Source organism: Corapipo altera, unplaced genomic scaffold, assembly GCF_003945725.1.
Source record: "Corapipo altera isolate COAL_440 unplaced genomic scaffold, ASM394572v1 1, whole genome shotgun sequence".
In the NCBI taxonomy this organism is placed as follows: domain Eukaryota; kingdom Metazoa; phylum Chordata; class Aves; order Passeriformes; family Pipridae; genus Corapipo; species Corapipo altera.
Genome location: NW_020884873.1, coordinates 6,779,429 through 6,801,303, shown reverse-complemented (window position 1 = coordinate 6,801,303; position 21,875 = coordinate 6,779,429). Strand labels below are relative to the sequence as shown.

Here is a 21,875-nt window from a genome sequence, read left to right as displayed (position 1 = left end):
CTCACGTCCCTGGGCTCTGTGCCAATCTCCTTGGCAGCTCATCGTGCTCCCCATGCTCAGGTCTGACATGTGGCACCTCACTTGGTCCTACAGAGATGCACAGCCCACCACCCAGATACTCCTAGAGCTGCAGCCTTTGGTTGAGAGAGGAGCCTGAACAGAGGGAAAGTGATCACATACTCCCAAAACTCAATCATTGAGGAGGTGGCGTTCGCAGGCAAGGTCCTGTTGTCCAGGCTGGATCTATTCAGAATGTCCACACAGAGATCTACCAAAAGAAAAGGAAGCTGATGAGCCAAAGAAATTCTCTAAGGCTCCTTCATGGGGGATGCTCCTTCCCCTCTGTACCCTAACCCTCACTCTGGCAGCACACAGATCCTTTACCTTGTGCTACAGAGCATCTAATTAAACTTTTGCATCTCATTAAGCATCTCATTAAACTCTGGCTCTCCCCAGCTATGAATCCCAATCCAGCAGTAGCTAGAGGGCTTCAGGAAAGGGAAAGGGGAAGGAGAGAACAATTCCCTGCCAAATGGAATCCAGATGGCTGCAAAATATAGATTATCAAGGGATAGCCACTGTGAGTAGCCAGGATAGAAAATCCCATTCTCTTCCCCCATCGTGTACCATTCCCTGTCCACACATGCATACATATGTTCACACACACCACAGATGTTCCCTTCTACCATCCCCAACTCTGTTACACAGCAGGAAATTACTAAAACCAGAGGAGATGCCATGCATCCAAGAAATGCACCTCATCTTGCATTTCACCAGCAAAAGACAATCCACTGGAAAAACAAGGAAGCCCAGATGTGGCTGGGAAGCTTGTGTCTGTTAAGATAACATCTGTGGCTTTCCTCACAAACAAACCATGCTGGGGGAGCTGAAGGAATAGGATCAGCTCTTCAAAAGGCTGGTTACCTCTGCTGGGATGAAGGGGCAGAGGAAGCTGTAAGTGAATGGCCCATGGGGTGGAAAAATTTAACACATCACAGAAACTATCATCTGCCAAGAGAAAAGGGGAGGGAACCAAGCTGCTGCCAAGCAAAACAACCTGTTCAACACATTAAAAATGTCCTGTCAAGGACCTGAGGTCCATGAGGATTACTTCACATCTACCCCATCTTCCCAGTGCCTTGAGTAAAACCAAAGCCAGGTCTTCTCTGCTGGGTGCAGTTATATGAATTGTGGGCATGAGGAGATGAGATCCCTGGCCAATGTAAAGGTATAGAGGCTGTATGGATGTGATTAAACCAGGAAAACAGTGCCCTTATAGTTTTGTGTTACTGGTTCCTTTACTTGGGGACCTGTACTGGCAAAATTCTCCAGTGCAGGCTTGGCCTGATTTAGCCAAAAGCTGCGAGTGCAGAGGAAACTCTTCAGGCATTGGCAGCAACTGTCCCAGTAACTCTGAAGGAGTGGAGTTGAGTAGGGGAACTGTAAGATAAATAGTTGTACCAGAGCTAATAAAAAGCTCCTGCCACATGAGGAGGACTCGAGATTGGCTTGAAAACTCTCCCACCCACCTCTCCCCCACTTGCCAGAAAATGCAGATTTTTTTTGTGAAATCACATTGCAGCTCATAAGAGCTTCTTATCCAAAGAAAAAAAATATTTTCTACAAATCCCAAATAATTTCTGGGCATCAGAAAGAAGCTAAAAGCTGATCAAGGGAAGGTGTACCTGAGTTCCAGGGGTTATTGCAGCTAGCCCACGGTAGCACTGAATTGAAGGAGCTGAACAGGTAGAAGAGTGCCCAGGACAAGATAACAATGTAGTAAATATTCAGATACCACTCAATGATTTGTGTGGCGTATCCAATTCCTGTGAAGGAAAACAAAGAAGGTGAGGATGGGACTGCCAACCAACTCCCAACACATCAGGTTTGCAACACCAATAACATGGTTCACTAGACAATAGGACAAGACCTACACAAGGGAAAGAGAAAGGATTTTGAGACTGTGTATGCAGACAGGACACATTGTTGGTATGTCTAGACAGGTCTACATTGGAACATCCAGAAAACTACGCTGATGTGAAAAAAATGTTTTGACCACTACAGTGCCACTGCATTGCAGTGCCTCTCCTTCAGGAAAACCAACTCTAGCCTTTAAAAAGACATGGAGGTGAATCTCTTACTCCTGGGAAGACTCAGGGAAAAAATTTTCTCGCAGCCAACATACATGAAGTAAGGTGCTGGGGCCAAGGTACAGACCTGGGAGCACAGCACTGGTCTTGTGCTGACTGTGCCCATTGCTCGCTGAGACATCAGAACCATACTCAGGCCAGAAAGGCCCAACTCATTCCTTTAAAACTGGTTGTCAGTACCCTTTGAGATGCCATTGCTGTTCACCTCCAGGCTGTGCCAGAGGTCTCCAGTGCAGGAGGTCCCGGAGTCCCCAGGGAGTTTCAAATAGGGCTGCACTCCTGTGCTCGAGCAAACTAACCAGGCCTGCAGTCTGCCTGAGCACAGGTTTCCCTGTCTGCAGAAGGTGGGTAATAAGCTCTCCTGTGGACAGCAGAACTGAGGAAATCAGATTCATTAATACATTAACACCATTAAACAACCTTCCCAAGGGCTCCAGAAGTCATGGTTCTTATATCTGTGCCTTAACCTAAACCTCATGCCATCTCTGGGCTGTCAGACCAGTACATGACACGTGATTCCCTCCAGTTTGGATGATGCCAGCCTGCAAAAGCTGCCACAGCAGCCTGGGCACTGCAATGGGCAGGGAAAGCACTATAAACCAGCCAGCTTTCCTCGTCCTCTTCTCACTATTTGTCCTGGACTACATGCAGGTGTTTATGTATTGACACTTCCATCCTCCTCCTGCAAGCTGGCCATCCAATTTCTCCTCTCTCCCAGGCTCTGAGCTTCTCAAAGAAGAGACTGGAGCTCAGCTGGACCAGCACAGCCCCCAGTCAGCACCACACACCCCCTCCAGAGGGGTCAGGGAACTGCCCCTGCACAAACAGCAGTCACCAGGAGAGATAACAAGGCTGGGAGAGAGAAAGGGAGGGAGAATAAAGGAGAAAGAAAAAAAAAAAGAATAATAATAACAACATTTCTGGAAAAGGCTGAGAGTCACTAATTGTTAGAAAGTGCTGCCAGTAAATCCTGTAACTTGACTGACCTTCAAAGATGGGACAGATCTTCCTCCAGGCAGTGACCCCTCCCTGGCTCGTGTACTGCCCCAGTGCCGTCTCCAGGAAGAACAGGGGGATCCCACACGTGAAGAGGAAGATGAGGTAAGGGATGAGGAAGGCTCCTGCAGAGAGAGGTAAGATGCTCCCTCAGAAACCTCTTCAAAAACCTTATTCTCACCACTCCTTGCCAGGTACCTGGGATGACAGCTGGAATCAGCTAGATAAACACAAATGTTTCTCTGAATTAACTGTGCAACCTCTGCTAAAGAGGCAAGGTCTCCAAAGCCATCATTTTTCAGAAAAAAATACAAGGATGGTCTGTCTTCTGCTGCTGCAAGGGTGGTCTGTCTACTGCCAAATGCAGTACTTCTGCATTTGTTCTTGGCCAAAACCTAGAGGTAAAGAGTAGCCAGATAAGGGGATAAAAAAAAGGCAGTGCTGGAGTTCTCCCTGCTTCATGCTTCTGACCTCATTCCAGTTTGGAGCGGGAGTGGGGTGAACCAACTAAGTCCTTGTTTCACATAACCACATTTGTTCTGCCTTTCACGAGAGTCACAGCAAAACTCCCACTTGCCCAGAGGATACAAACCTGGAGGCTGGTGACATTCTAAGTAATAAATTTGCCAGGATATAAATTTACTTGAGATATATTTCATGTCAAATTTGAAAAGCAGTTTGCACCAAAAGAATGGAAATAGGGGAAGGGCAACAGAGTATCTTTCCAGCATTTTCAAAATGAAGAAGGTTAACTTCTGTCTTCAAAATCAATTTTTTATTACAATGTAGAGCAATGTCTTAAGAGAAATCAGCCTGAAATAGAACTCAGATTAACCCTTGAGGAAATGGAAGAAGAAGGAGAGCAAAAGCAGGATTCTTCCAGAAACAATGACCAACATAAGCAAAGCATCAGAAAAGAGAAAAACAAAAACATCCAAGTTGAATGCCCTATAAAAAGTAGTTTAATGCTGTTAGCTCTCTGAATCTCTTTTCCTTCTTTTCAGTTCTGCTGCCAAACCGAAACACCCAGTAAATTCACAGCTCTGCTCAGAACTGGTCCTGAGATGTCATTTTCACAGCTGACCTTCCTTCTGTCACCTCAATGCCTTTCTCCTGATCTTGAGTGTAGGTTTTCACACTTTCACTCTGCTCCAAACAAGCTAAGGCAACTGCCTTCCTCGCTGAAACAACTGTCAAGGTCTTGCCACTGCACACAGTAAACTTTTAGCCATGGGTAGCTCTCGCTGCCACTGCTTGCAACCACAATGAGGGTCCCTTTCTCAGCCAAACCCAGACATTGCCCCCCCTCAGGCCCTCTCCTCTCCTGCCAGCACAGGCTTCCGCACTGAAATCCCTTCCTGTGACAATTAGCAACTGGGAACACTTGCCCTTGTTTTTAAACCAACAGTGTTACAATAACAAGGAACATCCAAATTTTCCCCTAAATGCAGCTGTGCATAGCTGCAGGAGACCTGGGGCCAGAGGGAAGGAGGCTGGTTCTGAGGGTCAGTCCAGGTTTGCAGAGCAGGGAAAGGGATCTGCATGTGCTGAACTAGAGGCAGCTGCTGCTTTTGGTGCTGCAAGACATCTATCTGTTTGCCAAATCTACAAGACAGCTTTATCATCCTGCACACAGATGAGTCTTTCAGCAGATTCCAGACTCTGTCCTCTGATACCATTTGTCCCAGAGGTTGACCCATTGTGGTCTCTGAGCAATGAGGGCTTTGTTACACCTCTATTTCCTTGTCTCTTTTAACCATCCCAGAGCAGTTACCAGCTGAAACTCCAGTTGTGATCCCCTCCTCAACTTGCTGCTCCACTGGAGTACTGAGGGGCCCCCAGAAACAGATTCCTTTTCCTTATGAGACAACAGCAAGTTCAGGATGCTGAGCAATTAGATCAAATTTGATAGTGCAGCCATAGGTAAGGCTACAGTTGGTTGCTTTACAGCAAATTAGTGCTATTGTTTCTATGGCATCTCTCTTACAGCTTTGTAACCATCTCAGTACATCTGAAGGTGGAGAAAGGTGACAGGACAGCAGTCTCCAGTTTGGGGAGGAGGGACAGGGATGGAACAATTATAGGTGGAAAATGCCTTCTTTGCCATTTCAAGGACTTTTCCAATTATGATAATATCTTTGAGTGTCACAGGACAGACAGTGCCTTGTCCCACACAAGTTTGTCAGCCATCTGGTTCCCTAGAGCCCTGGAGAGAGAATTGTACCTTGTACAGCAGTGGCATACCTTCTGCAAAGGCAGCATGTGAGCTGTGAGGGAAGGCCTCTCCCATCCTAATCTTTCCCAAGCCTAGCCTTGTTGGCCTCTGAATTGCAGCTTTAGATATTCTGGGGTAGTTTAATTAAAAAAAAAAAAAAAGTTATTCAATAGGTATCTAAAGTGAACAAAAGTAGCCTTTTCACTTACACTAATTAGCATACAAATTGCAAGGACTACTGAACCGGATACCATGGGCATAAACTATGCAAAGATATCATCTGAGCTCAGGAAGAAATTTTCCATGCAAAACCCATGACTTCTCTCTAAAAGCATCCCTGCACAATGAGCTGTTCAATCAGTGTCACCCCCAGTGTTTACTAATCCATGCTGATCTGACTTGCTTTTGGTGCCTCCAGTGCCTCCCATCAAAACATTGGAAAAGGAGACTGGAGGATCTGCTAAAAACCATCCCAGGTTTAAGAAAAACTCAATTCCATTTTCTTTAACTATTTCTTACCCAGCCCCTCTTTGTTTTAGAGGAGTCATTGTATTGTCTCCCGTTTGATTTGGAATTTGGAAGTCCTGGGATAAACTACAGTGGAACCACTCATCTATTGGTGAAAGCTTATAGCACCTTGGACAAAAAAAGGCCTTTGTGGCATAGTTTGCAGAGAAAGGAATTTTAAAGTGGGGGGAACAAGCAAGACCCAGAGTGTTATTTCAAGGTGTCTCTAGAGAACAAGAACAAAAGAGAAGTTATTGCTGTATTTGACATGTAATTTGTTATTCCTCCTTTTCTTTTACGAAGTTGATTTTGATTCACCAAGAAAAGTTAGTGACAGTCAATTATTCCCTTCCGTTTCATTTTATTGTGATAAGAAAGTTTAATTTTTAACCATGTAATGATCTTACTACAGTGTTACTGGAAAAGGAGAGCCATGCAAAGAGACAAAGGAGAAGGTGAATGAATCCTTCCTGGGGATGGGTTTTCCTAGTAGTGGTTTGATGGCTGGGGGAACTGCTCCTGAGAAAAAGGGAGAAATGTCCTTCTAAGGAGTATCAGGCCTTGGCAAGGATACCAGCACATCTAAGCTTTTCCTCTGTGAGGAAGGGCCTGAGAGAGGTGGAGGTGACGCAGGGAGTAGGAAAAGGGAATTGTGTAGGAGGAGGCTGCTGGTGGCTTTCTGACCATTCACAGCATTTGATAGTTTCCAAAGACCACCAATTTCTTGAGATACCCAAGGGCCTTAAGGAGTTAGTAGAGTTAATTCAGCACCCAAACTTGAGATTGCTGCTTTCAGAAACAATACCCACTGGAGAGCTGAATTCACCCCTCAGTTTTTATTCCTCCTGGTTTTGGCAGGAGCTAACTTGCTGGAGGAGAAGATCAGGGAGTGCATGTTGGGGCACATGAGGCATAGGAGAAATGGGTTCAGGCATGCACGTATCTCTTGTCATGGCTACAGATCTAGAACATCTCATGCGTGCTGTGAACTTACCACCACCGTTCTTGTAGCAGAGGTATGGGAACCTCCACACGTTACCCAGACCAATGATCTCCCCCGCCACAGACAGCACAAACTCCACTTTGCTACGCCACTGCCCTCTCTCTTCCATTTCCTCCACTTTTGTCTCTTCAGGACCTGCAATGGTCCCATTGGGCTCTCCTTCTTTAGACACAGCTCTTGTCATGGCTCTGTGGGACAGAAGAAAAGGAGAGCATGGGATGTAGAGAGCCACTGCAGGACAAGCTGTTGGGAAGAGGGAGGGAGGGGACCTGTCACCACAATAGATGTGTTCCTTGTGTCAGCCTGAGGTTCCATTATCCTCCAGAAAATGGTTTCTTTAGTGTCAGCACAAAGTGTTATCCCCAAGTTATGTCTGTGCTGAAGAGACAGAGGAAAGGTCACTGATCAGGTCAGATGAACCCACCCGCACTACCCCTTTACTGGACTCATCCCTGAATTCACCCTTCCCTGCCCACAGCCCCCTTCCTCATCCTTCCCATCTGCCCCTAAGTGCTCTGCACCTCCATCATTGCTGAAACCTGGCCTGTTAAATTGAAAACAGCAGCTCAGAGGAAGAGAACAGGAGCTGGAGCTGAAGCAGGGAATGGAGGCAGAAGGAGTTTCTTCTCCCTGTGTGCTTTATACAACAACTGTCTCCTTCTGGTTTTAGATGGCAGGAGAGAAATGCTAATAAGATTAATAGTCTGAACAAGAATGGACAACCTACTATCTTACCTCAAGGCATTGGTAGGAGTGTTTTCTTTGTCCCCCTGGACATCACATTACACTACCACAGCCTGACAACGCAGCAATGCACAGACACTTATTTGACCCAGGCTCTCTTCACTAACAAACAGGCACCAGCACCAATCCTCCACCTTTGCCCAACCTTTCAAAGAATACAGGGCAAGGAAACAAAGCCCCTAGGGTGAGCAAAAGGGCCTCATACTTATGAGGTGTTTCATGTCTGGGCAAGGGAGTTCTAAGATTAGACAAGTCCAGTGCTGCAGTGAAAATATCAGTGGGAAAAAGCCCAGAGGTGGAAACACAGAGTAAAGTCACTGTTGGAGGAGATACGGTGAATGTGGCTGGGCCTCCAGAGTGGCACAATTAAGACATTTTCCAGTCTCTACTAAATCCTGCATTACGTTTAGCATCATCTTAATGAAGCAATGTTAGTGGTTGCTTGTTAAAAGATGCAATTTGTACCATACACAAAGTCCTTTTATTGGCTAGTTACTTTAAATCTAATCAAAATTCACACAGACCAGACTGAATCTTCTTTTCAACAACATTTTCATGTTGTTACAGGCATTTGATTATAAGAAGAAATGAAAGCATAAAGAGAGAAAGCTCCCTCTGTCACAGCTAAAAAAATTCTTCTCAAAATCTTCCTCTAGTGAGTTTCCTGAAGTAGGGATGCACATGTCAATCCTGACAGAAAGCACAGACCTAACACGAGCAGGGAATCTGGTGAACCATGACAGGGAAGTCCTAATTTTAGCTACATCTCACTGGTGGCATTATTAGTAAGCACAACTTGGCCTCTGAAAGAGGGATTGGCATCAGCAAGGGATACACGTTGCCATGTTGGGATTTGGAAACTACACTGGAAACAAAGCAGCAGCATCTCTGTTTCCATTCCCAGCATCTGAGACTGCAAAGAAATCAGGGCTTGATTCCTTCAGTAGTAACTTACAGATTCAATTTCCTGGTGGTTCACCGGGTTTTTTTTAATGGCACATCTATCATTCCTTCTTTGCCACCTAAGGGGACATCCCCATCTCCAGGGAACAACAGGGACAGCAATCTGCATCACCCACACTGCTTAACACTTCCACTGCCCCCAGATCTGCTCTGGACTAATTCAACTTGCTGTTTCCCAGGCAAAGTCCAAGCACAGCTCTGGAGGCAGCTCAAGCCAGGGACCTCTCCCAGTCAGCAACTCAGTGGTGAGCAGGATCTTGTCACCTTTGATGTCCTTTACCTTATAGGACCACCAAATCTATCTATCCACCCTTTGCACCAGGACCTATTCCCTCTCTCCTTATGCCTAGTCTCTCTCCAGTCATCTCCCTGTGGACCAGCATCAGGACATGAGTTTTCTCATGGGGAGTAGGGACTACCAGGGAATATGACCTAGCTGGAAATAAAAGCACGCATGTAGACTCTAACATCTAATTGTCCCAGCAGCCAAGGAACACCACAGCACTTGTTTTGATGTAGTTTCCAGTGAGGCAAGGGGGAAGCAGGAACAGGAATTGGTTGGCTCTGCTGGTACTTACCCCACACAAGACAGCATCATTATCAAAGTGTCTCATTTACTTCTGTAAATGAAATGATTTCCTAAATGCGAACCCTCTGGATATATCAGGCCCTCGGGCAAAGAAACATGCTTGCGTATGAAAAGACAACTTCTAATGAATGTTCACAGCAAAACAAGTAGTTCTTTAACACAGACATGTTTCCTCCCTCTGTATTCAAGCAAAGAAAGGAAATCAGATCTCACAGTGTAATACACCACTTGCTCTCTAAATGCCCAAGGCAACAACAGTCTTTGTTTCCCCATCTGCTTTCCTGAAGGGCCCATCCTATTTCCTTTGAAATCATCAGCAGATATCCATGGACTCTGAATGTAGAGAGATGAATCTCATGCAAAGCATCGACCGCTGTAATAGAGGCTGCAGCAAGAACGAGGGGAGCACAAACCAAGGAGGAGAGCAGTCAGGGGTCAGTGAAGAGCATCCTCCAGGCTAATATAGCTGTCTCTTCAAAAACATTGCATAAGATCCTGATCCCTTATAAATTTGAGAGGGGTTTAGAGCTATTTCCAATAAGAGCTTATATATGGGCAGTACTGCAGTGGGCATAACCAGATTCAGTGTCAAAGACAGATGCATGAGGGCACTAAGGAATCAATCTCCGTTTTATCTCCAGCCCTTGCCCTTTATGGTCCATATGCTGGAAAGCACCTATTTACTGGTATGTCTTGGATCGTCCCAAACCCAGCAAGGGCTCTAACACGTATGCATCTACATGAGTGTAAAGGTCAATCAGCCCTCTAACAGCCTCATACAAACCTCAACCCCCACATTTTAAGAAGGTAGTATCAAGGCACACACCCTAAATGCTGGTTTGCAGCAGCAGCTCACCAGCACAGAGATCCTTCCAGTCCCAGCTTTGCCCTCTTCCCTTAGCTCGTCTGCTGGGCCGCATAGGGGGATGGAAACATCGTGTCCTCCTGCCAGCCATTTCTCAGCTTCTGAAGCTCAGGCAAGGCCCCTTTCCCCACTGCCTGCCTGCAGCAAGGCCTGCCAGCTGGCTAATCAGTTTATTCCGATGCTGCAGCACAGCCTCCTCATCTTTGAGAGGAGCAGAGCTCCACGCACTGTCAAATGTGAGAGAAAAAGTAACACATACTTAATGAGATGTGTTTGATCTGTCACAGTCCTTGGCACATTGCAATTTGCTGCAGTCCAGGGCACATTATCAAGTACAATGATGTTTAAGTCTGGGTTTATTGAGGATGTCACAGGAAGATGGCAGGAGATGACTTACCTAATTCTTTGCTTTTATTCTTTTAATGTAAGGTGGATGCAAGAGCCAGCCTATTTCTACTAATATTTGTGTTTTACTTCTCTTTTGCTAGACCTGTTTCACATGTGGGGGAAGGGGAAGATCACAATCAGGTAATCACCTGTCACCAAGCCCCAGGAAGGGAATGCTATGAGTGACAGCCTGCAGACTCAGCCCTGTCACCAGCCTCCACCCCAGGGACACCTGGACCAGGGCTTTGACTCTGCATCTGTCCTTTGACTCCTGAATAGACCAACACAAAGGATAGGATCTGTGATGCTCCAATGAGGAACACAGCTTGGACAAACACAGAACAGCAGGGGACACGCAGCACCTGTGGCTTCATTTTCCTGTTTTAAGAAAGGGGAAAGCACCCTGGTTATAAAGTCAAACCTCTTCAGCTGGGAACAGATGATGGACTAAACTGGTGCCCAAAGTTTTGGCCCTTCATGTCATGAACTACAGCTTCTCCTTTCCCAGACAAAGCCATGCACAGCATTACACATCCCCACTACTTTCCTCTCAGCTTTGCCTGCTGTTTCTGTGATAAAGCCTATTTATGTACCTCCTGGCTCTCTTTCTAAACATCTAATCCTACTGTGCCCCTGCCCTATGTGTTCTGGGGCCAGATGGGGACTCAAATAACTTTGGGGACTCAAATAACTTCTTGTTTCCAGCTAAGAACAATTTGATTCTCCCACAGCAGCCACAGCCATCTACTGTGTTACATCCTTCCTGACAGGCAGACATTTTCCTCTCCCTTTGGATACCCCTCTCTGTAATATATGAGTTCAAAGTAAAGACCGTGCCCCTCACTGCTCACCTGCACCTTTTCTGCTGTTCTTCACCAAATTTTGGGGGAAAAAAATCCTACAACTCTTTCATTCCCAGCCTCTTTTTTCTCTCTGCCATAAAGTTTTTCCAACTGTTAAGATGCCATCTGATGCAATCCATAGTCTACCCCTCTCCTGGACCCACTGAGCCACCACCACCACCACCTTCCCTTCTCAGCTCCCTCTGAACTCAACAGTCTCTTCTAGAGGTGCTTTTCTGTATTTTCAGCCCTCAGCACTTTGAGGAAGTGCTTTTTGCCAGGCCTGGAGTACCCTTCACAGGAATGACCTGCAGTCTGTCATCTTCCTACAGAGTAGGAGGCTTCCTCTGAGCCCAGTGCAACAGGCAGCTCTGTATGAAATGGTACAGGACTGGGCATGGTGCATGGAAGCAGCCACATTTTTTTCCAAAAAGATTTACTGCTGAAAAAATAAGAACACTTGGATTCCCACAGGTTCTGGAAGGAGAACAGGCAGCAGGCAGGCATCCATGAACGTAGACCAACAAGTTCCCCTCTTCAACATTTGAATGAGGTAACTCAGTCTCCCTCTGGTCACAGATTTTGGACTTTGTTTGTCCCACACCTACCACCACGGGATTCTTCAAGTATGGTCACGAAAGGCAAGGAAAAGCAAGGACACCTCTGAAGTGCTCTGGACACTCAGCCACTGGGTCTGATGTGCTGAACACAATGCAGATATGCAGGAGAACAGCATTTTTTGGCTTTATTTGGAAACAAGATGCCACTAAAGAGGAGAGGCAGGAATCAGAAGAAGAGGAGCATATGAAGGGAAAGTGTCATTTGAAAGCAAAACATGGTGGTGTCCTCAGCCTCCTCCAGGGTAAAAAAAGGGCTTTTTCAGAGTTGTTCAGGTGAGACAAGGAGCAAGAGAGAGACAAGAAAGTTGAGAGTGAAGCCACATGGAGTTTTGACACCAGAGGAAGAAGCCAATGGCAATTCTCCTAAAGCTTTTCTTCCTGAAACTTACTGCCTGTTCCTGACTGTTGTCAAGACAGAAGCTTCTACTGCTGGGAAGTTAACATCCTCCATTCGACCTCTTCTGCTGATTTATCTTAAGGCAAATGAGAAGAGGATGATCTCCAGAGGGAACAGTGAAACAGAGACAACTGCAAACAGAGATGTCTTTAAAAAGCAGCCAATAGCACTTATTAGAGGAAGCACAGTGTTAAAGCTCCTTTGGACACCGGTAGGTGCTGCCTGGGCTGCAGAATCACAGGTGACAATGCAGGCAGCTGCACTGCATTTATGTTTCTTGGTTTAATTTTGAAACAAGCAGCAACCAAGGACGTAAACTGCAATTTAAGGTGGGGAGGGAGGAATCAGAAAGCAAAACAGGCTGTTACAAAAGGAGGAGCAGGAGGACACAGCAAATTCTCTGGTTTCAGAATCAGACCCAGCAGTTAGTCGGCAGCTGAAATCCTGCAGTGCATTTTGATGGCAGGAGGCGGGGGCGGCTGTGGGAGCAGAGAGAGAAAATCAGGGCTCAGAGAGGAACAGTAGTGCCAAGGTACAGCTTGAGGAACAAACCCAGTTAAATTAGTGAGTGGGGGCTGCTACTGGAATAGGTCATCTCTGCAAGATGGACAGGAAAATATTAGCAGTAGAAGGAAGTGTTTTCCAGCCAGTCTAAGAGAGTGGGGATGGCTGCTTCCAAACCCAGGTGCTGCTGGAGAATGGCTCACTCCAGCTGCAAAAAGCAAAAGGACAAGGAAAGATGAAGCACGAGAAAGACTGATCAACTCGAGGACAGTAGCTGTTGAAAGCTACTTGGCTTCTTTACACTTTCTAATTAACTTCCAGATTCTGTGGGCTGCAGGGTATTCTCAAAGCATCTGTTCAGCAAGGTTCATGGGGCACAGGAGGCTGTTACAAGGATCAGATCCTACCTATATTTTCTCCAATGTGAAATAAGAGCAATGCTTCTGCAGTCAGAGAGTTTGCTACTTACTGGCACCAGAAAGAGTGAGATAAGAAGCAAATGAGAGTTTGCTAATGACATGTGCATCTGCAGTACAAACTGCAAGGATTATAGAGCATCACCCTTCAGAGCACACACCCCCAGCTCAGGAGGGTATCAAATGGCTCCTGGCCTGTCTTCTGCTGCCAGAACAGAAGATCCTCCTAAGTACCTAAAAGTGGCTGGACTTTCCTGAGGATCAGTGACAAACATCTTGCTAAAATCAGTGTAGGCTGTTGTTCTCAGGGCCAGATCAGTTTTTGTCAGTGTCCATGGCTCACCATGCCTGCTCTTAGCTACACACACACAGGGGTCTTCTTTCTTTAGCCTAGAAAAAAAGTCAAGACTAGATGATGAAGTCCATAAACAGGGTGTAAATATGGCCAGAAACCAGTCTTTGCATAAAACCAGATACTCTTCAGACCTCCACTCAGCCCATAGCCTGGTTGTATCCGCTGCAACACAGCAAGAGGCCCATCCACAGCAGGATCCATCCTTCTTACCGGGCACCACAGTGACAGGTCTCCTACAGACACAGAGCCAGCCTGGCCCCAGGGGAGCCCCTAGAGCCACCTCCTTGGTGGCTGGAGGTGTCTATCTGAAGTCCCATGGCTTGTTCAGAGGTCCTTGTGCACAGCCAAGGGGACAGCACTGCTCCTGTCACTGGCTGGAGGAGCAGAGCAGGTGAACAGCACAGAGGGTGAAAGCTGTGCTGCTCCAGCACCTGCTCTGCAAACAGGCCCCACAGGGGCACAGAGGGGCAGCAACCTGTGGTGCAGCCCAAAAGTGCCCCATGGGGAGAGGACAGAGTCTGCAGGACGGGACATGGTGGCTACAGAGCTGCCACCTCGCCGGGGCAGCAATTTCACAGAGCAAGGCACAGCACCTGGCAGCCTGGGCAGGTCAGGTGAAGAGACAGAGGCTGCCAGCCCTGAAGGCTTGGCCACCTGTGTGCAGCCTGAGCCTGGAGGCCAAGGAGTTAGGGAAGGATGGGCAGCAAAGCCACTGGAGCAAGAGAGCAGAGGAGCCAGCACTGCAGCCAATTGTTTAGCGGTGGGAGAGCAGCACAGGGAATTTGGCAACTGCTGTAGGCAGTTGTATCTAAACTCCCCCAGGCGGGCACACCCTGCCAGACCTCCCAAAAACACAGCCTGGGGGCACTTGCTGTCAGTGATGAGAAAGGGGGAGCATGAGGGAAGCGCACTCAAGCAAAACTCTTCCAAAAGGCAGTCAAGGTTAAGGCACAACACGTTGCTTTATGCCTCTCCCATGAAGGACAAGGGGAGCCAACAGCTGATGTGGCAGACCCCAGTGTCTCAGCCCAGATGTGTGTGCAGACATCACAGAGCAGCAGAGCAGGAGGAGGAGATCATAGAGCTGCAGGAGCTCCCCACCATGATCATCCCCACACTGCTCAGCCCTGCATGGGGAGCCCAGCACCCTGTGTCCTGCTCAGGTGCAGGCTGGGGATCTACCTGGCGGACTCTGGGCAGGGTCAGCCATCTCCAGTCAGTGCTCAGGACAAGTCACACCAGGTGAAATCAGTGCAGGCAGAGGTGCATGGAGACTATGACTCCAGTCGTGCCATAAGTGCCTTCCAGCAGTGCCTGCTGTAACACCACACTGCAACCCACCTGCACCCTCTGAGAGGCAAGGTGTCTGCTTTCTGTCCTGGGGCACCAAAACTTTCCTATAGCCCTGCCCAGGAGCATCATCAAGCAGAGATATGGCACAGGACATTCTAGCCTGCCCTCTGCGAGGGCCACATCTGCACCCATGCATCCAGCAAAATTGGGCTGTTGAAGAGCTTCAGAGGTCAGGTCCAAGGTTCAGCCTCTCATATCAGCAGCTGCCAAAGAGGAAAAACTAGGGCAATGGCATTTCCAATGGTATTGGGTGAAAGCCTTGACTAACAGTGATTACTTTAAAAGCACTGTTGATTTAAGAAGACACAGATCAGGTGTTATGAAACCCTCACATGTTCCGCTTGGGTTTGTTCACAAAAATGCCCAAGATCCCCAGAGTTTAGCACATGCAGAAACTACGCTGTCTCCCTGCCTCACCCCTACTCAGAGGCAAATTTGATGAAGCCTTGGTGGAAAGAAGAGCAAGGAGCACATTACCAGACACATCTTTTAGAGCTGCAGCCCCCAAGTAAATGCTTTAGGGCCAGCACCTCTGCAGGGCAGCATAGGAAGAGAGGGAGTCACTGACTCATATTTGCAGTAGCTGAAATGCCTACAGCCTACTTCACTCCTAGCACCTTTGCTCCTGTACCTATTGTCACTTAGTCATCTGCCCTTCATCCCTGTCCTTATCTGGCTTGCTCTCATCTCTCTTCTCAATCTTTCTGCTGAGTACTTTTCTCTCTCTCTCTCTCTCTGCTGCCACAACCTTCAGTACCAATTATCCATCCTTCAGGCATCTCTTTGCTCTCAGCTTCCCAGCAGGCCCCAGCAGCATCTCTGCCTGTCCTTTTCTATAGAAATCACTAAAAGAGAAACCTCTTCCCTGGGTTGATCCAAACTGATTATTCGCTCCTTATTTTCCATTTCTCTCTTCCTTTGTTTAACACTGGGAAGATTTTCCCATTGCAGATTTGCTGGACCACTCTCCAGAGCACTGGCATGCAGCAGGGAGGACTGGAGGCACTGGCACTCCCAGTGTGACACACACATCCAGCCAGATCTGCTCAACAAGCAAACACCCAACTCACCTGAATCCTGCGAAGGTCTCCCCCAGGCAAGCCCCTCCTGTTCTATCTTGTCCTGTCCTTTCCCGTCCCACTGGAATCCAGGCAGGGAATCCACCAAGTGCCAAAGAGATACAGGAAGAGTTTAGGCAGAGACTACCCTCTCTCCTCCTCCTGTCCCTCCCCTTCCACCAGCTCCCCCCACCAAATTATCACTCAGCTCACGTGTGGGTGGTGGGACATCAGGCAGGGAGGTGCACCAGAGCAGAAGAACTTTCTCCCCTACTCTCTTACAACATGCACAATGTGCACCCCTCCAGACCTTGAACTGTGGCCCTGACAGGAAAGCAAAATAACATCAGCCAGAGGCAGGCAGGGTAAAGGACCAATGTTTGCAAATATCAACAGCAGCAGTCAGGTCATCTGGACATCAGACCCTGCAGCGTGGCCCAGGCTGGCTGCCACATGGTCCCACTGCACTGGAGCTCCAGCATTTTAGTGGGATAGTGACATCCCTCAAAGTCAGAATTGTCTCCATCTCGAGGGAGCACTACACTAGACCTTCTTCTGTGGCCAAGCTCAAGACTCACCAACACTATCAGATGGGTGAACAAAAGGCAGAGGGTGTGTGAAGAGGGGGACGTTTGTCCTGGGGTCACGCAGACCCCTCCCTCCATGCCTGTCCCCTAGGCTGAGTGCCAGTAGAGCTCGTGGGACAGAGCTCTGTCAGCAAGGAGAGGTACTGCTGGAATCTTTATAGTATCTGGGTGCTCCTTAGGAGTGCGCAGTGCCTCTGTGCCTAGCCCTGATACGCTTTTCCAGGGCTTCTCATGGCCAACACCAGCAGCAGGCATTCCAGTTACACCATTTTTCTCAAGATACTTCAGGTGAGATTTTTTTTTTAATGTTAGGTTTAATGCTATTACTGTTTTGTCTTCTGGTTTGCCTGTTAATGTGCCTTCCAAATTACTATTGACCTTTTCATGTACCCATGTGGCCTAACCAGAGCAGCATGTGGGATGGGAGGTGGGGAACATCCAGCACATGCTCCAGTGGCTCAGCTGTGTCAGGGCTCACCATATAAGCATCCTTCAGCCCCCTCAGTGGGAAACCAGGAGCTGACATGAGCCCTCACCACCACAGAGTGGGGAAGCAGTAGGTTTACGTGCCTGCACATGCTTATAGAGGTCATTTGTAATGCTGTCTCAAAAAAATCCTCCACAGGTGCCAGAAGCCAGTGACTCAGATTGCACTGGAGCATGCTGGATTAGGTTGGGGACAGATAATGCTGGAGACATGCGTAAGGGGAATCAACCCTGTGCCTGGTGGGATCCTTGGGATAAACCACTGAGGCCAGCACTGGAGGCAGTAAGGAAAAACATCTCCATCTACTTTGGGGTGTAATGTACCACCTCAGCTGACACTGGAGGCAGGTGGTCTGAGCCCACACTTCTGAGCAATGCAAAGAGGGGCAGAGCAGCTCGGGGTGAGATCTGGGGGACATCCCCAGAGTGGTGGAGCTCTGAGCCAGCCCAGCCCTCTCCCAGAGGTACCAGCTGGGCAATGGAGCTGTGAGGGCTGGGGTGACAGCTGGAGCAGGTGATGCTTCTTCACAGGCAGCCAAGGACAAAGTGTAGTACACTGTTTCTGGGATTAAACTTTCCAAGCATGCCATTTTGAAAGCCCTGGCTTTCACCTTCCCTATGGGCTAGTTGAGTGGATTGGTCCCACACCCAAAGAAATACAAGCTGATTCTTCCTTTGCACAACCTGGCATCAACATCAGAGGGTACAGGCTCCATCTTCTGCCTTTTAGGGGCTGTCTCTGAAGTCCTGAAAGACTGCAAGGTGAACACCATGTGCTGTCTACACAACACAGCCGCTGCATTGCCTCTGTCCCTGCCCACGAAGGACAGTGCCACCGTCTGTCCTGTCATGGAGGACTGGCATGACCCAGCGCAGCTGAGGAAAAGGTGCAGTAGAGGTTATCCAGATATGAAAAGGGGATTGAGATAAGCCTAGGTAAGCAGAGCTGACCTAAAAACTTGATTTCTCCACACTGAAGTGTTTCACAGGAACAGCGCGGGTTTTGTGCAAAGCTGTGGATGGGAAATGACCTGTGACATTCAGGTAAAACAAGAAGAAAGTCAACCTAAATGAAAACTTTATCCAGCAATGTGTGAAAGTCATTCTCCAGGAGGAAAAAAAGGCTGCTATTTCTGTTTTCCAGCCCAGAAGGTACCAGAAGTCACACTCGGGCTTCAGTGTTTCCCATCAGGCAATAATTCATGGTGTTTTTAAATCCTGCTACAGGCATGGGGCACATTTATCTCAGCATGGCAGCTTCCATGTGAGGGATTGCACTAGAGTGATGGCCCAGACTGAAAACCAGAAACCACCTTCTGACCAGCTCAGGGGGGAGAGACTGTGCTCAGGAGAGGGCAAGGTAAGGGGTGATGCACTCCCTGACCAATAATTGCCACCTTCGCTGGCAGAGTAAGCCCTGAGCAGGCACCCTGGGCTGTAGGTAGGACAGAGCTGCTAAGGGGCATGACAACCTGACTGCAGAGCTCCTCCTCTCTGAGTGTGGGTGAGGTTGCTCTTAAACACTCCATCCCCTAAAGAAAAGTGCTGCTTGCAATAAATCCTAGAAATGTTCAAAGCACCCCCTTCCCCAGGCAGCATGAACCCCTCTCAGACATGGGACCTGCCCTGCTGTGTGCAGCTCAGACATCAGCAGCACACAGATCTCCATAGCACCCTGAGGTGCTTTGCAAAGGAAGGGAGGGCACTATCTGATTTTGCAAGCAGGAAAACCAAGACAAGAGGAAACCCCATTGCTGTGCCCCAGGGTGCACAGGAGGAATGGGAAAGCACAGCTGTCCCACCACACAGAGGTACTCACTCCATCTTCAGCTGCCAGCTCACTCAGAACCAGTTGCATGGGTTTCCATCCCCTCCCATCATAAGAGGAGAACTATCCTTGAAGTGACCTGATAATCCTCAACCTGCCAGGCCCAGGGCGGCTGGAGACCAGGACTCAGCCTGCTACACCAGCCTTTGCTCTGAGGGATGGGTAACCACAACTTCAGATCTGCCCTGTACCTCCTCAAAGGTCTCCTCCTCCCCACCCTGCTCACCCCCTGCCAGCTGGCAGTGCACCCTTGCCTCCCTTTTCACCTTCTCTTTTCTCATAGTACGTGTTGGTTTTTCCCATTATCTGGGTCTCCCCACCCTTTCCTCCCTTCCAGCCAGCTCTGACATGCCTGCAGAAGAGCCAGCCCAGAGCGACAGGCTGCCAACACCAGCCCACGCCAGGGCCACACTCCCTGGCAGCAGCAAGTCCTGGGCCCCACGATGCTTCCCTCATCCCTGAGCCAGTGAGGTGCAAGGATTCAAGCCAAATCGAGTCCATTCCGTCCCCCCCTCCCAGTCCAGCTTTTGGGAGAGGTCTGTCAGCATGACACCCTGTGGGTGAATCCAAAATGTGCTCCTGCTTTACAAACAGCAGAAGCTGCAGAGGCAGTCACTGGGATTTGTGCTGGAGACAGCAAACCCTGCAGCCCTGGCTGCCCAACTGGCTGTGCCACCTGCAGGAGAAGCCACCACTGACCTCACTGGTCCAGACCAATCCCACCTTTTAACACCTTTGCTAACAAAATGGGAGAAATGCTTCCCCCTTGGGCACAACGCCGCTGCCTCTTTGGCCAAGAGCTTGCCTAGCCAACTGAGCACTGTCTGCAGAGGATTTCCTCCTAGGCATACATATAATTTATTTTTTATGTTCCCAGCTAACTTCTACTGTGACTTCTGACAACAGTTCCACCAAAACTAATCACTAGTTAACATGACCAAAGTAACAAGTGTTAACGAGACCCCACAGAACCATGACGAGCTCCAGCAGCCACAGCACCGCTCCCTCACCAGGCTCCCAGGGAAGAGGAGGCTGCCAGGAGCCTTCATCTTTGGAAGTACAGGCAGGGTGAGACATTCCCTGTTTCACAGCATTCCCAGTGGGGGAGAGGATGAGGCAAGGGCAAATGGCTTAGGAGCCCAGTGCTGGCAATAAAGGTGGTCAGGAGGGAGGACTAGCAATGCTAGGGGAACATCTGTAGTCTAACAGCTTTTCTGAGTCTCACAGCAGTGCTCATTATTGATCAGAGACCAAGGAGGATCACAGTACAAAGGCAGGCAGAGGACACATGGGTATGTGTCTGTTTGCTCCTGCTTTACCTCCCTGCTTCCTCAGGGCGGCTGAGCCTGGTGCTGTGGGACGTGTGTTGTGACAGCAAACACCTCCAATGTACAGGGCACAAGGATGGGAAGGACAAGGTCAGTCTGCAGGCACAGAGAAGCATATGTGGCTGCCCAAAATGATGCACCTCTGGGCAGGTCAGATGGAGAAGGGGGTGAGCAAACCACTGGTAACTTCTTAGAAATAACAGCTTCCTGTCTTTGTGCTCCCATACACATGCTTCCCTTATCTGCACCACGCAGATCCCCATCCTGCAGGCTGCTAACCACGTTAGGAGACAAGGGCTCAGCCAAACACCCTGCTCCATGGGATATGCTTATTTGCACCCGCCTGTAGGACACACTTAACAGATTATTTGGGGATCTCTGCTTCACAGGGTTATGTATCTCACGTGTTAGCATGTTAATCTTACTCTGTTCTCTCCATTTATGCACCATGGCCTGTCTTTTCCCAACACATCCACCTTTCTTGTCACCAAACAGCAACTCACAATACTTAATTTTTCAACAGCCACGGAAAACTGTCTTGTATATATCACTAATGGCAAAAGGAGCAGGACCTCTCAAGGCATCTCTTAAAACATACTGGGTACCCCAGGAGTCAGGATGCTCGCCGTGAGACTCATCCTGCTCCCCAGGTCCACAGGTCCATCCCTGAGTCTCTCCCCTGCCCTATTTGGACATCTCCATCCCTAGGTAAGGAGGGCTGAGACTTCCCTGGGCACCACTGATGCAACCATCACAGTATGAGACAAGCAGAGCCTGGTTTTCATAGACAGATGGATGAAAAGGTCATCCTTTCCAAGCACTAGCAACCAGGGGTAGAATCTCAGGGATAGTTTTATTTTTTGGTGAACTTCTCATCTTTAAAAAAAAAAAAAAAAAAAAAAAAAAAAAAAGGGTCTTTGATCTCATGCCCATTATCCAGAAAATAACAGGTTGAATTCTCAGCCTAAGTTGCAGGTTTTGGATTCTGAAGGTGGGAAATTTCCAATGACCACACACCTCCTGGCTAAAAGGACAACAGCATCTCTCCAGGTAGAGAAGGTACGAGTAGGTGTAAATTCCATAGAGTGCAAGGAATACAGGAATACTGGGCTGATTTTGAGTTCAATGAAAATCCCTTTCACCACAATCCAAATCATGAACAATCACCATATTCCAAATTTTACCAAAGTTCCCTCTAACTATGGGGTCTTAAAAAGTGCTCTGACAGATTTCATGTCTGGAAGTTTCAAATATATTACTTTCAGATTTAGTTCATCAACCTTATCAGTGAGCAATACAGAATATACTTGATTCAGGTTCTAATACTTTGTCTTAAATTCCTATCAGAAACAAGATATTTATTTAAGAGTGTTCATCAAAACCTTTGATCCTCTTGCTTATCTGACCTGTCTAGCTCATCCAAAGCTTTACAGCAACTGGGTCATGTAGGAACATAGGCTTGGGAGGTTTCCTGGCTCATACATAACCAGATCAATAAACTGCATGCCCAGCTCACTGGACACCAGGCTATATTGAAACAAAGCAAGTCACAAGGCTTTCAGCAAACTCAAATTTGCCTACATACAGCCAAGCAGACTTTCTACATCAGCCATATTTTGGAGACAGCTGTGCACGGTTACTGTTTTCTATTATGGTAAAAATTTCTTCCCAGTGGGCCAAGC

The 21,875-nt window shown here is 48.0% G+C and overlaps 1 protein-coding gene across 7 annotated transcripts in view; it reads right to left on the bottom strand.

Annotated features, from left to right (window-relative positions):
• The window catches only part of SLC6A12 (solute carrier family 6 member 12), a 41,417-nt gene extending 25,174 nt beyond the window's left edge, over positions 1-16,243 (bottom strand). Inside the window, exons 1-7 of one of the 7 annotated variants that reach the window (XM_027659817.1) lie at positions 16,178-16,198; positions 15,977-16,108; positions 13,433-13,588; positions 6,863-7,059; positions 3,137-3,271; positions 1,686-1,826; positions 181-268 (exon numbers count right to left, since the gene is read on the bottom strand). In XM_027659817.1, the coding sequence (XP_027515618.1) occupies positions 181-268; positions 1,686-1,826; positions 3,137-3,271; positions 6,863-7,059; positions 13,433-13,473 (602 nt within the window). In that variant the 5' untranslated portion in view covers positions 13,474-13,588; positions 15,977-16,108; positions 16,178-16,198. The other 6 variants (XM_027659825.1, XM_027659843.1, XM_027659850.1 and 3 more) reach the window with 6 other exon arrangements.
• Between the last annotated feature and the right edge of the window lie 5,632 nt (positions 16,244-21,875).